This window comes from Xiphophorus hellerii, chromosome 4, assembly GCF_003331165.1.
Source record: "Xiphophorus hellerii strain 12219 chromosome 4, Xiphophorus_hellerii-4.1, whole genome shotgun sequence".
NCBI lineage: Eukaryota > Metazoa > Chordata > Actinopteri > Cyprinodontiformes > Poeciliidae > Xiphophorus > Xiphophorus hellerii.
Window position 1 is genome coordinate 17895605 of NC_045675.1, and position 21541 is coordinate 17917145.

Genomic DNA, 21541 nt, shown 5'->3' on the forward strand with positions numbered 1-21541 from the left:
ATATGTATCAAAATCAAAGGAGCAATAAATGATTGTCATAAAGTTACTATAGCTATCAGAAGATCAGTTACTATACTAGATATCATGTGCAGTAGATGACATATTTATACAGAACAACTATATATTATAAATACCGGTAACTATTTATCATTCGAGATCTTTCTGTTGGCGCTCCTGGTACAATTTTTTCACCTCTCTTTCCTGAAAAAAAGAAAAAAAGGCTTTTGTGTTTTTTTTTTAGTGTCCAGATACTGAGGGAATGTTACATGAGTTAAATTTGACTTTTTCAACATATATTAAAATAATTACTTTCTAGTTACTAAAGAAATGAAAGATGGGCCTCATTACCATTGGATCATTGTAATCAAATTAAGATTTAATTGAATGATTTCCCCAAACTATATATATTTTTTCAATCCCCCAACTATACATATTTTTTTCAATCAGTATAGAGAAATACTTGCTAAACAATTTACTGAACATCAAAGAATAATATCTGGGTTCATATGAATAGGTCAAAAACCACGGGTTAGATACAAAACATTTAGGGAGCTGTCCAAAGAGAAAGGAGGGCTGTCACTACCAAAACTGGAGAACTATTATGAAGTGGCACAATTTAGGTATCTGATATATTGGTGTAACCCATATTATAGTGATTATAGTGACAAAATGGAGGAACATGGACATTTATCAAACAGAGGTACCACTCTAAACATTACTTAAAGACAGGCCATTAAACTTATTACTAAAGTAAAACTTAAACTGTTGTACTAACACACCTCTTAATGTTTGGTTTGATGAATGGCGCAGACTAAATAAGCTAAATAAATAATTTAAAATGATTAATACTATCCATATCCTTTATTCCTTTAAAGATGTGGTTCCTTAAAGGAATTACAAGCTTTTTTTATGTAAGGACATTAATCATAACATAAACCCAGGAGAATGTAATACATATCTGGTTAATATTATGGTTGATTCCTATAAATCTAAAATTAATAGAAGATTGATTGTGATATTATATTCTTCCTTGCAAGAATCTAATGGAATTTCTACTCTACATTAAATAAAAATTAAAAGAAGCAGCAAATATCATTCTTACATAAGATAAATGGTTTAACATATTCAAGATTCTGGTGAACACCTCAAACTTACAGAGATGGAGGGAATTTACATCTAAAAACATTATTTGGTTCTTTATTACTCTTAAAATGAAACAATAGCGTGGAAATGTTTTTTGAGACTGTAATGTTCTCCAGCCTGACTGGCAGGAGTTGGTTGGAATTATATACTTAATTACTTACTGGTCATAAAATTGAATACGGTTTTGTCTGTATATATCTGGGAAGAACTAAATCTAATATGAACAAGGAAGAAAAATATTTGACTAAAATAACGTGTTCAGCCAGTAAAAAAGCAATTACATAGAGATGGCAAAACACTGACCCTCCAACCAAAGAGGAATGAGAATAAGAGAAATTTCTGAAATGGAAGGAATTTAAGGGGACCTATTATGCGATATTCACATTTTTGTTTTTCTACTTCCATTTGGGACTCGACTGCTTCTTAAAACAGTCGGAGCACTTAAAATTAACATGCAGAGATTTTTAGGCAATACGTTAATGTTTCTGGTGTTTGAAAAATTAGTTATTTCAAAAACCTACTGATTAAGTCACATTTGATGTCATTACCTAGCAACCCCAGCAAAGCCCAGCCCATCACCTGGCAGCTCAAGCTGAGCTACTGGACATTTGGTCGTCTGGTTTTAATGCTGTACAATGGCTGCTGGAAAAGACAAGTATTTTATTGTTGACTACTATCCAAAAACTTCTTGGTTGTGGGGGAGTCTCTTCTTCTGCTTTTAAGAGATGTACAGTCTGCAGACAGATGCACAATTGTTATCTTTTTACATCCTCCCCAACCACATTCCTCATATACTCATAAGCATGCTTGTGCGTTGATTTATATTAGTTGGTTTGTTATCTTGATGTTTTGAATATGTCAGAATTAATAAAGGCATAAAAAAAGGGTAGATATTTTGTGACAAACTATGCGATGGCCTTCATGTCGGTGCATTCAATAGGACTGTTGCCTTACAGCATAAAGATCCTTCGCTCACCCCAGGGGACTTTGTGCATGGACTTTGCATATTCTCTTTATACGTGTATGGGCTCTCTGCTTTCTCTGACTGCCTCCCACAGACCCAAATGTGCATTAATTAGGAGTCAATATGTGCCTGCATAGTTCTTGTCCTGCAATAGGATTGTGGCCTATTAGGAGCCTACCACACCAGTCTTCCACAGACCTCCTTAATGTCCTTGTAAGAATAAGTGGGTGTAGACAGTGGTTGAATAGATTCCAATCCTTGTCATAAGATGCATTGAAAATGGGTGAAAAAAAAATTTTTTTTCAAGATACTCATCTGTGATTGTGGAGTTATTTTAGCTTTAGAAGTTCAGTTTTTTTCCCTCCTTTTCCAGCTTTCACCTCCTTTTTCCACAAACCCTAAGATTGTTTGTGATACTGAAGAGGAGTGACATTTCCTACATATTGTGTTCATCAGATTTATTGTTGGTTAAACTGCTAGAGACTTGATAAACTTCATGCTTACTTTCCAGGCATTCTAAAACAACATTTTATATATGTCATCTATACACTTATATAGATGACATATGATAATAATTTGTCAATTTATTATAACCTCCTCTGCTTGTCTTGAGAACTTCATATGCATTGTAGACACAATAAAAAAGCACAGTTGGAATTGCTGTAAAATCTGTTTACAACACAACAATTGTAACATTGACATTAAAAACACTGTAAACCCACCTTGTGTGTTGAGTCACAAGGTTTTGCGGAGTCGAGTTTGAGCGCCAGGGCGTTCTGATGTAGGAACATGACCTGATTTGGCCAACTTGTAAATATTTGTGTCATCTCGCATTTGTGACATCTCTCCTGCCGAGAATGTTGACTTCTTGAACTTTTTGCTGCTCCCACAAATCCCCGCTGTAATGAAGAACGTTGCTCCCACTTCCAGGAAGGATGCTAGAGCTATTTAGAAAATTTGTGACCTGCTGGTTTATTGTGTAGATAAGTGCCTAAGTAGCAATTTAAGGAATTAATACTGTGAAAAATACTCGAGAATCTTACTCCAGAACTTGAAGTTTTATGTTTGACTCTCTGGGATTGAAAGAACACTAGCATTAATGCTGCAAAAAGTCGCTTTTCTATCTTTGTTCTCGTAGTAGTTTAAATTAGCGAATCATGACCAAGCTTTAATGGATCATTCATAATCAGCAGCCGGAGTTAATCAGGCTTTAGGCTCTGTGCCAAGCCACAGACTGGTGAAAGAATGCAGTCTAATTGTTTCTCTTTATAGACCGGCTCAACTGACCATAAGTCGACATGTCACAGAACACGTCGATCCCACCGTGTTTGCAAAACCGAGAGAGAAAAAAACTAAACATTACATTCCACAAAGAACGAAACCATTCCACACAGGGAGAGAATGGGATGATGTGTTTGACGGGAAGATCCACAGATGAGTAATCAAGGGTTTATGTGAGAGCAGAGCTAAACACATCAGGGAACAAAGCTGGAGCTGTCGAGCCAGGCAGGAATTTCCAGGCTGAAAAGCACTGCTCCTGATCAGGAAATGGGGAATACACAGGATGAGATTTAGCTGGGGAACATTAGACAACGAACACAAACCGAATGTCTTTTCAGACACGGACTGGTTTCCATTAATCAGACAACAGTTGGATAAATCGGTGTGGTGTCCAGAGGGGGTCCTTTTCGGAAAAATAGTCTGACTCTGTTTGACCGAGTAATGTATGCGATAGATGACATTCAGTATGGCACAGATGTAAGCTGAAGCAGCCACAATAAAATAGAAAAATGTTTAGTTTTAGTTTAGAGGAGTTGAGCAGATTGCACACAGACATTTTATTTCATTTATTTATGTTTTATTTCAATCTCAATCAAATAAATGATCACATTTACCATGTTTAGTCTGCTTCAGCCAGCATTGTGTCTAATCCTGCACTGGAAATGGAGAACTCCTACACAGCCTTGTTAACTCCTTTATTTTCATGTCTTATTTTATCACACAAAATGAGTCGGAGAGCTGCTTGGTCTAATGTTTTTAGTGTGTCTAGCATCTCCTCATCTGCTTTACATCCTTCGCTGAATGAAATCTCTGCAGGGTATGTCGGAATGCTTTTGATCAGATGAGCAAGTCCAGTTAGCAGAGCATTGGACAAACATCAAAACTCACATCTGTATTGAAGTCTGGTTGTGATCACATTATATTAAATGCCTCTAGGTGGTGGCAACCTATTTGTACACCTCAGATAACGCTGTGTCAGATAGTTTCTCTTTTATTCTTGTTTTGGTTCTCCTGCAGAAACTTCTCTCTATGCCAGAGGGTTTTTTCTGTGGTCTGTGCTTTGATTTTAATTTATAGTTTCTGATTCAGATTTTTAGGGGATAGAAATAATTGCTTTTTTTTTTTTTGCTATAGATAGAAAACCAATTAAAGCTTAAGTTCAGCTTGCAAAGTGAATAAGTGTTCAGTGAAGCTCTGTCACAATCAAATGCTTTAATTACAATGCACTTTTTGAAAAATTACATTTTTGGCACTGTTGTGCTGTTCAAAAGTATTACAGTATGACTAACACAATAGAGATTAAACATCATTTACAGTGGTAAAAAAAACAGTGCCTTTGTCTCAAGAATCAGACCCTTTTTATCACCATTTTGCATCATTTAATAAATACACATCAAGACTAAAACATTTCTGCATGCCCTGTGCCAAACTTATAATTGTTGTTATAATATTAACTGCAACACCTCATCATTTTTAAATCCTCTGAGGCAAATAATGAGGAGGTTATATAATGTGACCCTAGAACTATTTTTTTTTTTTTATTCATTGAACTTCTTTTAAGCTGGTGTATGCTGGGTTTGTTATTGGAAATGTCAAATGGAAAAATACTGAGATGTTGGGCATTTGCAGGTGCTAACAGAAAAATAAGTTGTTCCAGTAAAATATTAAACTGGTGTTATTCATTTATATTTGAGTCCTGCTAGTGAGGGTGATGAAGACTTTGAATGGTGGTTCAAAGTCTTCATCACCCTTCATCTGAGATTTAAGGTTAAATAAAGCATTGAGGTTCTTCTTCTTGCTGTATTTTTTTACGGTGCTTTAGGAGTACAGCTAATTTACTTGTTAGCTTCTCCAGTTATTCTGTAGTAGCTATTAAGACTGAAGCTAAATAGAGATGTCAGATGGTAAACAAAGAAATTTAGGCTGATGAAAATGATTTCTCATGAAAGTATTTATTACATAGTCAATACAGAGTTCATATTTTTCAGCATAAGCATTTTAAACTCCAACTTCAGGATAGTGGGTGTGTAGCCATCAGCCAATTGTATCTCAAGGGCGTGAAGAAGACGAAAAAAGGTGATTCGTTCAAATTGCCTACACCTCTCTTGCCCTCTGTCTCCCTGAAATCACACGCACCCCCCCCCCCACGCACACACACACACATAGAAACACATAGAAAGTTAAACACAACCAGTACCTGGGTATAACTAACAAGAATACATTTTAAATAGTAAGCTTATTCTTTTTTCAGTCAACACCTTTACTTGTATAAAACATTTCAATTTGCAAGAAAGTTTTGCAATTTCAATAGGTTATTGCATTATAATTATTATAATCTAAGCAAATGCAGCATTATAGCTGGATTCTCATGTATGTGTGTACAGTGAACCCTCGCTATTCACGGCCTTGCTGCTTCGCGGAGTTTTTTGTGCAATTTTTTTTCACAGTGCATTGTGTTCTGCGTCCTGATTGGCTGAACAGTCGCCACGCTTCTTCTCTACCTGTGTGCTAATAACGTTACGGTATTTAAATATACAGCTTGGCAAATTTTGGTAAATGTTTTTGCCCAGAAGAAAAAAGAACGACAACAACTATCAATAACTATGTTCTTCTCTCGAAAAAACACACTTGCACCACAAGCTTCAGAAGAAAAAGACACTAGAGAGCAGAGTCAGGCCGCAGCGTCACAGTCAGAGGAACAGTGAAATACGCGAGTCACAATTTCTCCCACTGTACTTTGTATTACAATGATTATTTTACTGTAGTTATTTGCAAGAAAGCGTTCTATTTGTAAAAAAAAAAATGCTTAGGCCTGAAAACAGGTTTTGTTCTTTGGTTTCAATGTAGAGTAGGCTATTTAATTATGCTTTATAATAATTGTAAAAAAATAAAGGTAACTACTTCACGGATTTCGCTTATCACGGGTTCTTTTCGGAACTCAACCCCCGCGAAAAACGAGGGTTCACTGTATATATATAGACAGCATATATACAGTACAGACCAAAAGTTTGGACACACCTTTTAATTCACTGAGTTTCCTTTATTTTCATGACTACTGACATTGTAGATTCACACTGAAGGCATCAAAACTATGAATAACACATGTGGAAATATGCACTAAACAAAAAAGTGTAAAACAAGTGAAAATAGCCCTTATATTCTAGTTTCTTCAAAGTAGCAACCTTTTGCTGTGATTACTGCTTTGCAAACACTCTGCATTTTCTTGATGTGCTTCAAGAGGTAGTCACCTGAAATGGTTTTCACTTCACAGGTGAGCCCTGTCAGGTTAATAAGTGGGATTTATTGCCTTATAAATAGTCATGAAAATAAAGAAAACTCATTGAATTAGAAGGTGTGTCCAAACTTTTGGTCTGTACTGTATATATATACAGTATGTATATATATATACTTCTCATTGAATTCATTGAGAAAGTGTGTCCAAACTTTTGGTCTGTATTGAGTACAGACCAAAGGTTTGGACACACAGTTGTACATGTATATGTACTGTATATATATATATTTCAGTATCTCAGTCACTTGGTCTTTTAAAGAAATGTACATTATAAATTGGAATTAGAACTATTATGTGGAATATTGCGTAAAAGAAAAAAATGTAAAATGTGGCAGAATACAAAATTTTTTCTGTAACTATATTGTGTATCAGACTCGTGAAAGCTCATCTGTGTTTGTTCGTATTATTTTCAGATTCACATTTACTTCTCGCACTACATTATCGATTTTCCAGAAAAGGAACAAAACCTGTGGCGGTTCGGACTGAGTTTATCGATAGCAGAAGTGAGACCAAGAGTTGTAGTGAGCTTTGTAACTTGGCCCGAGTCCCCAGAAGGTGGTGGAGGAAGCACCTGTTCTGCAGCCATTATCTTACCGCGCTATGAAGGACTCAGCAGCCTGACACATGACAGCCATTGTACTGATATACAAGCTCAGGATAAAGCTGTTTACCCGGCTCTTTCATGCATCACTCCGTGTGCTTGGAAATCTGGTTTGATGTTTTGTGTTTGCTCTTTGTAGACAAAACAAAACAACAGCAACTATTTGGGGGGTTGAGGGGGGTGGGAGGAATGTCTGTTTATTTATTAGTTATGTGAAATCAGAGAATTAATCTGAATGTCAAAAACACTGTCGTCTTGAAAGAAAACAAAATCCTAAACATAACCCGTGTTGATCCTGTCTGGAAAAAACATTAATAAACACCCCCAGCTGGCCACAGATGTTGACCCGAGGCCATGCTGAGTTTTAAGGCAGAATAAAGCATTGAGGTTCTTCTTCTTGCTGTAATTTTTGCAGTGCTTTAGGAGTACAGCTCATTTACTTGTTATGGTATCTTCAGTAAGACCAAGTGAACATCTGTAGGTTGTCGAGGTGTGAAAGCCAGATGTGACCCTGTAGAGGTTTTGTGGGAAGTGTCGCATTTAATGTTAGTGAATGAAATCTAACAGAAACAAACTCTGTGTAAATAAGACATCTATTTTTTGGTTTCTCCTCTTTGATGAGAAAAAAAGACCAGGTACACATTCTTCTCCTTAAAATGTTTGTGTTTAGTTTCAAGTTGAAACAATGTACCACAGAAATGTTAGCATCTTTCAGCACAGCTGTCAGAAATGTGAGAAAAGGAAAAAGTTATTGTGGTCTGATGATGTTTGTTTGTGTTTAGCACTTTCACAGTTGTGTTAAAGTGGAAGTGCAATTGTTCAATATTGCTATAGTGATATTGGTTAAAAGTAACCTTGTTTATATGTCCCTCTCTCTTCTTTTTAATCATCATTTTCTGGGTGGTGTGTATCAAGGTCCAATAGTAGACTTTAGGAACATTGAGAACATCCACTTGGCCCAGTATATTATGGGGTTGAAGAGTGTGAATGCCGTGGAGTTGAAATGTGCTATTATTTGCAATATTGCAAACATTGATATTGCAATGCTCAGTTCAATTAAATAAATTGTGCTGCTCTAATTGACAACAATGACTCAAGACTTGTAGCTAGCTACATTATATTTTGCTGGTTACTAGCCTTTCTTTTCACTTTATGTTGTATTAATCTCTTTCCAGAATTATCCATTAAGTTTGTCACTGCCAGTGTAATATTGACCATAAATATTACTGTAACTACTATTCACTCAATCAACTGAACTAACTTGAACCCTATATTAGACTTTAGGTTCATTGATTGTTGTTTGAAATACAAGCAGCTTGTGTTGTGCTCCGGTTGTGGGGAAAAAAAATCTGCCACAAGGAACCATGTGGTCAGCACTAAGAAGAACATTTGCGAAAACTATATATATATATATATATATATATATATATATATATATATATATATATATATATATGTATATATATATATATACTGGTCATTACCTTTAAAATGTTGTAATGATATATTTACATTTTTAGCCAGTATGCTGTTTGATACGTACTAAATCTAAAGTAAGGGTCTTGGGAACGTGCGATCTGCAAATGGCTAAAGGTTTTGTAGCAGTAAAGTACAAAACTTTATATTCTACCTGCGACTTTATACAAATGAGACTCGGAAAGCATCCAGTTCAATATGATAGCTGTTCACAAGAGTACTATCTTGTAACAGTATATTTGAGCAGTTTATTAGAAATTTATCAGAGCAGGTATGAAATGTCCTTATACTGAGTACAAATTGATGCATGGTTGCTAAGAAACAACCCATGGAGGATGGCTCACACTGACAATGGTTCCACTTCAGCTACAAAAAGATAAAAATGCCAAAGGCACAATAATGAGCAACACCCAAAGCAGGATCTATATGATGTTGACAGTGTCTGATTTTAATTAATGTTGTAATAAAAAAGGTCTCTGACTCCACAGCTCACCACGTTGCACCTTTTTATTTGAACGGGTGAGCTTACATCTGTTCTGTTGCATTGGTTTTGGAAGTCATCCTAGCATTAGTAGAGTTTATTATACAGTAACAAATTTAATATGTTCAACTGGTCTTGATATCAATCCTTCCCTTCATATCCATAAATAATCAAATTGGAAAAAATTCCTGGACTTTTCTTGGATTACTAATGGGAATTTTCTGCTCTTGTTTATATTTCACCTAAGTTTTTTCCCCCCTAAACTATTATTCAACTCATTACGGTTTGGATGACGTGTTGTTGTGCTAACCTACTTTAAAAATAAAATGCTGAAATACTTTGCTGCGTTTAAGGGTTGGAACCCCTGGATGGTTTTTAGATAGAATGGATCGGCTTAACTGTGATTTATTTCAGCAGAGGAATGCCGAATCCCCTGAAGGATTCATTTTATTTCCCATTGTCTAGAAGTTTCATGTGGTAAAGTTGCTGCATGTTTTTAATTTATTCTTTTTATTCTGGATAAAGTATGTGCCCTGAAGTGCGCTAACTCTGTTTTAAGGTATGTTTGTAAGCAGCAGAGTTAAAGGGAGTTAAAGCAAACTTTTCCAGATGAATTTATTGGTGGACTGTATCACTAAAAAATTAGCCACTTATGTAGTTGGTTCTTTTTCTGGTGTTGCATTTCCTACACATATGGTACTTATGGCACTGGAAATGTTGCATATGGCTTTATAGTGCTGGACTAGATTACTGTTTTTTTTTACATTGATTGTCCTTGATCGCAGTCATCTAAAAATAACCATAAAATGAACCATATGTTCTGAGTGTTGCATAACATAGCTACAAAAATCCTCAAAAGTTTTGGTGACGGTCATGAAGCAGAGCTTTGGAACCAGCACCCCAGAGCTTTATGTAATAAATCCAAAGCTGTGGCTCAGTGGATGAAACCTCTTCAGCCACTGAATAGTATTTGAATAGCAGTGTTATTATGGTCATGTTGTTGACAGTTTGGTTTCTTGTAATCATTGTGCTGACCTTGACCAAAGAAGCCAAGATTGAGGGAAACAACCGTACTGGCTTGTGCGCCAAGTTGCTCAGCTGAAGTAGAAACCTCTTCTTGTTTTGTCCGCTGCTCATCCTGCAGAGCAGATAAAGCCGGAGCTCCGGCCAGGCAGCACGCCATTGACCTTTTCACCCCCTCCCTATCCCTCTTGCACCCGACACCTTGCATTGCACTTTCCGTCATTGTGTTGTCTTCCTGCCATGAGCCTTTTCAATATAAATGAGGAAATAACGAAATAGAGGGAGGATGATCACGGAAAGACATGTTGTTGCATCTGCTACGTTTTGCTCAAGACATTGTCCTGACAGTCAATCTAAATTTAGGCTCTGTCACATTGTTATTCTCAAACTTTGTCACACTTTATTGCTTTTTTATAAAAATGAAAAATAAAAATAAAATTGCTCCTAGATTTGTGATTGAATGTTCTGCTTTTATGTTTGTAATGTTTAAGTGGTTTTATTTTTTACTTTATGGATTGGCCAGTTGCAGGTATCAACATATATTATGGTTGTAAATAAAATTACACTTTCAAGCACAATTTGCTGTCATTCCGCTTTAAAGTCAATATGACTGGGAGACGAGGGAAAGGTCTAGAGTGATCAGGATTTTCTCCAGCTGTATGCTCCCCCATCTTTTACCTGTTTCTTGCTGCTGTTGCTTTCTCCTACACAAAAAATATATTTATATTTCATGCAATAAAACATATTTACTTCAGAACTGCTAGTGAAATTAGTGGTGGTAAGTCATCTGGGCCAGCATTGTGTAACTAAAAATTAATTAATTCTTATGATATAATGTTTCCTAAAGAGAAATTGCAATTGAACTTTAAACTTTGACTTTTGCCAAACATTTTGGGTTTACTTTCATGAGCTTCTCATAATAGTTTGCTGGAATTTTGTCCCATTCTTCCCGACAGAACCAGTGTAACTGGGTCAAGTTTTTAGGTTGCTTGATCACACTCACCTATTCAGATATGCCCACAAATTCTCTGTATGATTGAGGTTGACTTTAATTTCTAATATCTTTAGATGTTGCTTCAATATTTCCATATAATGTTTGTTCCTAATGATGTCATCTATTTTTTAAAGTGCACAAAACATTTAATGACTTTTGTTGATTCTCTCCCTCCAATTTGTAACTAAACTGACAATCTTGCTTAAAGGATTTATGAGTTTGAGCTAATTTGTATTAACAGGAACCCTTGAGAGGGTTTCCGATCCCCCAAAGTCTGTTTGTATTTCCACAGTAACACGATGTTGGTTTGTAAACAAATTGCTGTTATGTGTCGTAACAAAGTGCAAAGAAGGCGATGCCAAAGATGTGAGAAGTCGTTACCTCTCTGCCTTTTGTCCTAAGTCATCTTTAGTTGTGGCTGCTGCTCCAGTAACCGCCAGCCTACACTGGCTTGAGCAGGCTTTAATGTCCAATCATAGCATAAGAATGTCATCTTTTCCTGCTCAGGCAACAACTCCCTGTTGCCTTGTCTATTATTGCTGCTCATTGTTATGTTTAGCAGGTCTATCTCCATATGGAGTGCTTGTTGCTTGCTGAATTGTGTGGTTGCAAATCTTTCAAGTTGAGCTGCAGCACATGATGCAGAGAGTTTAGCTGGAGGGTAGCGGTTTGGTCTTCTTTGACATCAGCAAGTGTGTCCCAGAGTTCCTATGTCATTTGATTAGGGTCTAATTTGGGAACAAGAGATGCCCTTTATCTTCACCATGTGGGGGTTTCTACGTGTGGGCATGCAAAGTTTAAAGGTCAGCTTTCCTATGCATTGACCTTTGCATTTACTGCACTGCAGTGGATGGCTTTGCAGTGCTATAGATAAATGTACAACATTTATCTATAGTTGTTCCACTGGCTCTGTATAGTGTCCGTGTTGTCTCCAACTCTGTCACTTAAAGGGCAAGGCTCGTACAAGTGTTTTTTCAGTGCTCCAGTCTCTCAAATGTCTTTGATTAATTTCCGCTTGTAAAATTTCTCAGTTTTGCTCACATACATATTCATATATTGTGTGTATAAAGTATAAAAGACAAAGAAAATTTCTTAAGCCAGATGTTTTTTGGGGGGCTGCAACATATGTTCTTGTGTGTATATCTAATGGTGAGCATTTATTCTTAAAATAACATTACGGAAGTTCAGGTTCTTGTAAATGCCAGCATTTATGTGTATTATATGGTGCGACTGTAGCTCAGTGGTAATCGTCTTGCTATTGGAAAGTTGAATTTTGGTCGTATTTTGATGTGCAACTGGGCAAGTCATCTAAACCCAACCTGCCTGAATCTGTATAGAAGTATATACAGTATATGTTATTGCGAATGGGTGAATGTATGGTCATTGGAAAAATAATGAGCATTTTTGATTGTATGTGCCACTCATATGAAGTGTCTCCACTTTCATTTAATTGAAAAAAGAAAAAGTTCTCATTTTAATAAAGCTCATTTTCACTGAGCAGTATGGCGTGGGTCGGTATAGTGATTCAGTACACTATTTTATCTGTTTCCATTGTAAAAGCGGCCCATACAACTGAAGCAGATGGACCATTCCTGCTTCAGTGAGTGGGGCTATTATTGTCATACAATATAGTCCACTGATTGGGGGACAGTAAAATGCCACAAAACATGCTAATGCATCATGTTTACGCCAAATTAGGCGAGAGAGCGTGAGCTAATGACTGAGAGCACGACTGGTGGTAGAAATGCTCTCCTGAATACACCGGACCATAAAATAGCGTACTGAACCTCACATATCCATGCCATACTGCTCATAGGAAACAAGGGAGATAACATGAACTATAGTTAAAGATTTGTGGAGACAGAAAGCTTGTCAGATGTCAGATTCTTGAAATATTTCAAAAGTTGGGAAATATTTTGCTTGCTTTTAATGCTAGTTTTTAACCCTCCCCTGGTCTTAAGAAATGGGGTCATTTAGACCTCATGGTAGATTTACTCTGCACGGACTGGTGGGGCTGTGCTGACCCAGCATGCTCTTTTTTTTTTGTGGTTTCGGAAACTGATGGTCTGATGGGACAACCCCCTCCACCCTCCTGTTTTCCCGCTGTCTGCCCGTGACATACACCATGCTCCACCTGAGCTTTACGCTATCAGTAGGCTTTCCAAAGAAATTGAAAATCTGATTCAGCCCAATTGCGATGTAATTCCAGTCACTTCACAGTACGTCACGTATTTTCAACACTGACTCCAAACGGTAAAGGGATGATACCTTAGCACACTTTTCACACATGTACTAGACTTTAGGTCAAATTGTCCACACGTGGACATACACATACACGCACAGGATATTACATCTGCAATGATCTTCTGCGCTATTCAGTTGCAAATGTGTTTATCTCCTTCATGACAACAATGAATGGCATAGCTGGAATACTTTAGGACGAGTTCAGAGTTTTCCTCTCTTGGATCCTGTCTGGTCGCAAGATCACACACGCACACACACCGCCACAATGCAGTTTTTAACAGATTTCCTGAGGTCTATTGTATCTGCTGGAAGATGGTGGCATCCTGGTCCAAACCCGCAGCTTGAACAAGCCAAATTCCTCCTGCTCTCTTTCTTTCCTCGCTTCCGCTCATAATCTCCCTTTTCCTGTTCTTCTTCTCCACTCTGACTCCTTTGTCCATCTCCTCTGCTCTTGTTTTTTGGCCACACTGGCTTACACATCCATTTATCCAATATTCCATCTGTTTTGCTCTTGCCCACCCTTTCTTTCCGCCTGTCATATCTCCACCTCCCCTTCGTTAGACCAAAGAAGCAGTCTAAACAACATTTTTAGAGCCAATTGAGCCTCCAGCAAAAACAGAGAAAAACCAGACGCAAACACATTCAACTCTCTGACCTGCCTACCTTTGGTGCTCTGCCCCCCTTCTGTGTTCCTCTCCCACTTTCAAAGTTTAGCTATTCAATAGGTATTGCATCAGAGGCAGCCATTTATAACTATGCATGTCTACCTAAACACTGTACCACAAAAAATATGTTTTTTGTCAAGCTGCAGATGCTGTGTGTCAACTTTGGAAATTACTCATTCTGCCCCTTTGAGACCTTAATCCTTTTTATGATATTTCATTATGGTAACACTGTTTCTGATTTTCTTTGCCCAAATGAGTTCTAAAATTTGCCAAGGTCTGGCATGCCTTACAGAATTTGTGCAATTCTTAAATTCTCGGTAAACAATATGACTGAAAATATAAATGGTGCATTATTTCAGTGAGATTTCAGGGAAAAAAATTTATTGTTGGGAAATCATGAGTCAGGCCTGCTTTACTCGGTTGTATGTCGACCTCTCTGAGGTTCAATCTTTAACCCAGTCTTATGTAATATCCATTTTCCAGCCATCCATTTTCTAAAACCCTTGTCCCTAATGGGGTCGGGAGGGGTGCCGGTGCCTGTCTCCAGCTAACGTTCCGGGCGAGTGGCGGGGTACACCCTGGACAGGTCGCCAGTCTGTCGCAGGGCTACACAGAGACAGACAGGACAAACAACCATGTACACACACACACTCACACCTAGGGAGAATTTAGAGAAACCAATTTACCTAATTGGTTTTTGGACTGTGGGAGGAAGCCGGAGTACCTGGAGAGAACCCACCATGCACACATGCAAACTCCATGCAGAAAGACCCTGGGCCGGGAATCGAACCCAGGACCTTTTTACCTTCTTGCTGCAAGGCAACAGTGCTACCAACTGCTCCACTGTTCAACCTTCTACACAGTGGCACAATACAATGAATAAATTGTACTTTTTCACTGGAAAAGGTTAAATTTTTCTAACATGTTTTCCGTTCAAATAATACTAAAATCATTCAAGTTCCAGGCATAGTAGTGTAATGTGAGGGTCTTGCTTTTATCACAAATTTATTGCACTTTAATGACCACAACATTTTGTATAAGTAAGTTAAGTAAGTAAGCTTCTCTATCCATCTCAATTCAAATGCTCTGTAACATGTGGCTTCTCTGCTGATTTCAGGGAAAATAAATCCTAATCATGCTACTTCCTGCTACATGGCGTGCTTTGTAGACGTAATTGCTGCACTGGAACAGGATGTCCTGTCTGTGCTTTCCATAGGGCTGTTAGGTTTAACCATGACGTTATGAAGTACCACGCTGATGCCCAGAAATCTTTAAAGAATATTGCTTATTCTTTAACGATTTCCCTAGGGAGCATTTTCATGGTCATGGGATGAGCTTGTTTTTTTCTGGATAAAAGTATAATAAGACAGAGAGGCCAATTTCTCAATTTCATCTCTCGCCACTAGGGCCCATATTTATCTTGCCACCACACAGTGAGTCAGGATGGTAATGGAGGTAAAATAAATCTCCATACTTACTGTCAGAAAACTGCAGCAAAAAGGGTCATGCAAAACTCCATGACAGCCATTAGGTGGATATTTGGGCGGCACGGCAGGAAAAAGTCCACTGTCCTATCAGCTCAAACGTAAACATGGGAATTTGTAGATGCTGCTGAAGCTTTTTTAAACATGGGATTTGGTCAAATGAGATTAAACACTAAAGGTCGGTTTGATGGAGAAGTCAGCTGGTCAGGCAACCTTGTCAGAGTGCATAGTATTATTAAGTATTTGAAAAACCCAGACATTTTATGTAAAAATCTGGTGACCTCTGAAAGAAATGTAACAAGTGGGTCATCAATGCTTATTTCAGAGGAATAATTACCATAAACAATATAAACCAAAAAAATCACAAAAAATAGTCCAACCGACATAGAATCAGCCTTCCTTCATGATCATCTTAGTCCCAAGACCTAAATAGTGTAGATAACACTGTGGGGTGAGCTGAAGAGAACATTGTGCAATAGAAGCCATAATTTTGATAAATCTAGGGATTTACTTAATAAATACATAAATTACAGTGTACTACTGCATTTATTTTATCATTTTTAATTATATTTCCCACACATGCAATGATTCTGGAGGGGGCTATATCTGAGTATTGTAAATAATCCATTATAGTTGGAAAAATGATCTCCTACCTGAATATGTTTCCAGTTCTGCCAGCCTGGAGGATGGAGGCTGTCGAGAGAAAGGAAAGCACCCACCTTCTTCACCGTTGTGCTGACAGACATTGATTCGGACCGACACTACTGCTCTTGCCTCACCTTCTATGAGGCTGAAGTAAATCTACAGGTGAGACCTACTACCCTGACTCCCACTCAGCCTGAAAATGCATTGATGTAAAAGACTTTTTTAAATTAATAAAAGAGCCAAAGAAGTGAGTGCAGAGGGAAAATAATGTGATTTAAATCTCTCATCAGACTACTAACATGATTTCATGTTTCTGGAGTAGTGTTGAGCATGAGGCCACCATTGTACTTTGGTTTGCTTGCATGTCTGTCAGAAACCTTTAAAGCTAATGCAATTGTACTCACTCTGTTAGCAATTTCAGTCTTATTTACTTTATTTGGAACATTTTTGGAGTTTTTCTGACATTTGAAAAGCCATGTTGTGTGTGTGATGTCTTCCAAGATTTCAGGCATTATTTGAAAACAAAAGCCTGTTTAGATCCTGTCTAATAACCTTTGACTTGGCTGACAGTTTCGGTGGTAAAAAAAGAAGATGGACCAGTGCTCCTTCCAGCACTGTTTGTTTATTCACGTGTGCACACAACATTGGGTTTGACTACAGATTAGTGGTCACGGCATAAATCTTCAGAGCTCTCATTAATTATTGATTACAACACATATGTTTGGAGGAGAACATTTTATACTCAGAAATGAACTTGTTAATCTGTGTTTCTACCAAAAGCCCAGAGAATACCGAGGTAATTGTTTCACTGTGTTGGCCCTTTGTAGGAGGCCTTAGACGGCGCCTGTCCCCCTGCCCACGGTGACTTCACATCCTTTCACATGTGGACAGCAGTCGTCAATCACATTCCAGTTAGATCAGGGAAACTTTTTCACGTTAAATTTGAAAGGCGGTCGTGCTTGAAAAATGCATCCACTTCGGAGGAGTAATTTTTGTGGAATCTTTAAAATGAGTTCTTCAGTATTTCCACATTATTTTACCTCAGCTTGTGGTAATCAAAAGAATAGCCTTTACTTAACTTTCTTTTTTCTTTCACCAGCACATTTTCTGATCTAATCAAAAGCATCAGAGCTTAAAGTGTTTGCTTTAATGTGGCACTTTAGGGGAAGAAAATGACCAAAATGAGACCAGTTGTTTGGTTTTCTCAGGAATATTTACAAAGGGGTCAATCTACAGATTGAACTCCCACAGACTGAGCTCCCATTGCTCATCACTACTTTGTGAAGCTTATCTGATACAGATGAAAGCAGCAAATTATGCTAGTACTGCCCAATATTAGGCAGATCATACAATTATTATTGGCATGCAAAACCTGATCTCATGACACCTGGAACATATTATAAGGTACTCAATTTTTTATAGTTTTTTATAATACTGATGTTGTGCACACTGATAATGAAGTGACAATACAATCTTAACAGATTACAGTAAGATTCATTTATATTTTGTCTTTACTTGCCATTAGCAACAAATTTAAAGTCTGAAATCACATTTCATAGTTGATTTTTCAAGACAAATCGAGCTTTAGTGCGACAGCCTACAGGATGTTATTACAGTTTTTAAATAACCTATTTACCAGGCACAATAGATGGTGATCTACATAATATATGGGGGGCAGTATCATTGAAAAGTTCATCATTCATCAATCATTCAGTTCAATAAATGAATCTCATCCTATATAAATTAATCACACAGAAAATTAGATATTTCCAGTGTTTATCTCTTTTAATTTATATAACTACAGCTGATAGTTAATGAAAACCTCAAATCTAATTTCTCGGAAAAGTGAATATTAAAAATGTACATTAAATACACAGGTACATATTAAAGAGAAATGTTATTTAATATCCTGCGCAACTGTGGAGAGGCCTGCTGACTCAATTGTCTGGCAGAGCTCAGACCGTCTACCAATGTTGTGACCCAGAAAAGGACACTGCTAAAGAATCGGAGTGCTGTATTCAAGCATACCAATTTAAAGTTACGGGGAAGGAAAGAGTGTGGCAGAAAAAGGTGCACAAGAAACTAGAATGGCCGCTTAGTGAGAACTGTTTGCCATTGCTTCAAGATCCACCACAAACTGGTTAACTCTGCCACATATGAATCAGAAAGAATGTCAGCAATATTTTACCCAAGCAACAGAAAAAGGGACTGGATTTACCATAAAGAGAAAAAAAAATCAGCAGTTTTTTCTCGTTCAGTAACAAAAGCAGAAGTATTCACCAAATGAGTCAGTGCAAACTCAGTTAAAACCTCAGTCTCTCTTTTTTTTTTTTTTAGCTTTTGTGTGTCAACTTTACACTGAGAAGCATGGTTGAGAAGACTCCCTGTTTTCTAACAACGTGTTCAACGTAGTGTTTCATTGTAAAAGAAAATGTATTTATTACTGAAAGTAGTTCCGTATGCCAAGTCAACTTGGTAGCGTTGACTTGTATTAAATTGTAACAGAAAACAAGAAAAGATCAATTCTGTTTTCAAAACACACTTTTGTCTTTATTACAACTCTCAGTTTTGATGATACCCACAAAGACAATAACCAAAATGCAAATGCATCTGAAATATGATGAAGACACAAGGATAATAAATACTGTACTTGGGAAAATGAACTTTTCAATTTAGCCTTTGTTTTTTTTTCTGTTTTGTTTCTCTGGCGTAGATTATTAGATTAGATACATTTTGCCCCCTTGCATTCCTGCAAACAGAGACACATTCCAATATTCATCCTAAAGCCCTGAAGATCCTCCGGAAAGTTGAGGGTGTTTTGACAACCTTTTCTGTCTGAGCTGACATCCTTATCTGCTCACGTGGATCTCGGAGAACGTTCAGGCAGCCGGTGCAGGAATGTGTTTTGATTAATAATTAAACCAAATTTTAAGATTGATGGAGAAATGTGACTGACGTCTGACTCGGGTATTTTAAACCCTCACTCCCAAGATAATTGCAGACTTTTAATATCTTTTCGCAGTCTGGAGAAATATTTCAGATGTTTGCAAGGTTTAATTTTGGATTTAATTTATCCATGATTTAATTAGGCCACTTGTTGGGTAACAAAAGAGTCAACTAGATCATGATTTATGTAACCTGTCAATTACAGACATAAACCAAACACTTTGTGATATACATAATAGTATGTTAGTTCTTGTTTTTAATATTGTTCTGCGTAAAAAATAATAAGATGTTATAGTTCTATTGCATCGATGGTGTTAAGACATTATGCAAAGCGATCTTTGGATAATTTTTGATCTTTTATTTAGTCCTAATTCTTTTTTCTTTTTTTTTAAGTTTACTTCTGCTTTTGTTATAAGACACTGATTCAAAACTTTTCGAAAACATTTTTTTTCTCTGAGAGAAAATGTCTCTGATAGTTTTGGTCAAGCTGTTTGTATTTTGTTGAAGTATTGCAACAAATTTTCTTTTACAACTTTTTTCAAGCTTAATACGTAGTAAACTTGTGTGTTTTATAACCCTCTATAAAAGTGAATTATTTGAAACTAAATTATTGCATTTTACTTCCAAACATCTTGGTTCAGTGTGTGTTATTTTTCTGAAAGAATGCGCACGTTCTGTGTAGTACATGCCAGATATCTACCAGACTGTGATAAGCTTGAAGCACATTATGTATCCTTAAACTAAACCAGAAGCTTAGTGCTACTTACTGGTGCTGGCATGCTCTCCGGTCAGGTTCCAGCTCTATGACTCTATTCTGAGATCATGAAAATGTTTTATTTTTCTTAAATGTTTCAGGGATCAAAAAGCATCGAGGCTGACGGAGATGAAGATGAGGAGGCAGAGGAGGATGGCCTGATCCAGCCGGCTCAAGTGTTTGCACCAAAAAGTCTCATTCTCGTGTCCAGACTGGATTATCCTGAAATATTCCGGGTAATAAGGCGCTGTTTGATTAAATCTTGATTAAAAATATTTTTCTGCTTGTTCAGAAGAAATTCCTGGAATTTTTTGTCAAATTATTGTTTTATCTTGTTATTCTGAGATATCCCTCATACTGTCTGCAGCACAGGTCAAGTTGGTTTAAGTGTAAGCATGTACGTCACTGGAGCAAATTAGGCGTAGTATCTTATGAGCCTCTTATCTTATTTCACTGCAAAATTTGTTTACACAGAAAGTCAGACATGCTATCTGTCCAATATTGACCTAAATGTTACTGCAATCAATTTTCTTTTTATTTTACTGTAAGCATGAAACTCTGCATGTTTTCCCTACAGGGATGCTTGGGGCTGATCTACACGGTGTATATTGACAGCCTAAACTTCCCTTTGGAGGGCCTGGTGGCCAACCTATTTATATTCCAGGTTCCTGTTGCAGGTGGATCTCAGGTACGTCTTCTTTCTTTAAGATACAACGCAGCTCTGCTACTAGAGTGCTCTTCATAAGTGGGCCTGGATTCTAGACCACTGGTCTTTATAGAAATAGTCCCTGTCAGTCACTGCATGGAGGTGAGGTCCACAGCATGATTAGATTGTTGTCGTGCAGCCGGTAGAGAACATCGTGTTCAGGCAAAGCCTGAAATTGTTGTCAGACCATAGGATTTTTTCCTACTATTCTGAGCAGAGCGAATCCCCTCTGGCTACTGGGGACAAGGATGAGAAGCGTTTTTGTTTTTTTTAAGAATTGCTCTTTCAAAATCAAGATCTGTTAAATCCTTCCTATTTGGTAGGTCTCCGTAGTTTAGCAGACTCAATAAATGGTTTAAAAAGCAATAGATAAGTATGAAACAGTGAAGAGTATACATCATTTTGAAGACTTATCGATATTCCTCAAAAGTACGTGTTGATAATCGTTAGTCGTGTGAAAGTCATTAATAACTGACATGTTTTGAAAGAAAATGTGCAGACTGTCGGCAAGACACCCAAACACGATCGCTATGTATGAAAACTAGGTCTGCTACTCGCTGCTGTTTTTTTTGTTAATGTATCATTTTTGTATTAAGGATTTCTTTCAGATGTACTTTATTTTTCAAACATCTTTAGGAGCTTAAATTTGTTTTATGTCTTAGAACACATAAATTTGGCACTTATTGCATGCCAAAAAATAACATATGAAGTGCCAACCTTAAAGAAACAAAATATTAATCCTCTATTAGGTTTGCTCTTAAAAAGTAAGACACCTGAAGGTTGAACATTAGGGCCTCAATATATCTGAATTGAATTGTTGAGCACAATTCCAGTGTGCTCAA

The 21541-nt window shown here is 37.1% G+C and overlaps 1 protein-coding gene across 2 annotated transcripts in view; it reads left to right on the forward strand.

Moving 5' to 3' along the window:
- The window catches only part of sbf2 (SET binding factor 2), a 102357-nt gene that overhangs the window by 21237 nt on the left and 59579 nt on the right, over window positions 1-21541 (forward strand). For both annotated transcript variants that reach the window (XM_032560017.1, XM_032560016.1), the window contains exons 3-5: window positions 16318-16455; window positions 20095-20229; window positions 20571-20681. In XM_032560017.1, coding sequence (XP_032415908.1) covers window positions 16318-16455; window positions 20095-20229; window positions 20571-20681 — 384 coding nt within the window. The remainder of the gene's footprint in view (window positions 1-16317; window positions 16456-20094; window positions 20230-20570; window positions 20682-21541) is intronic.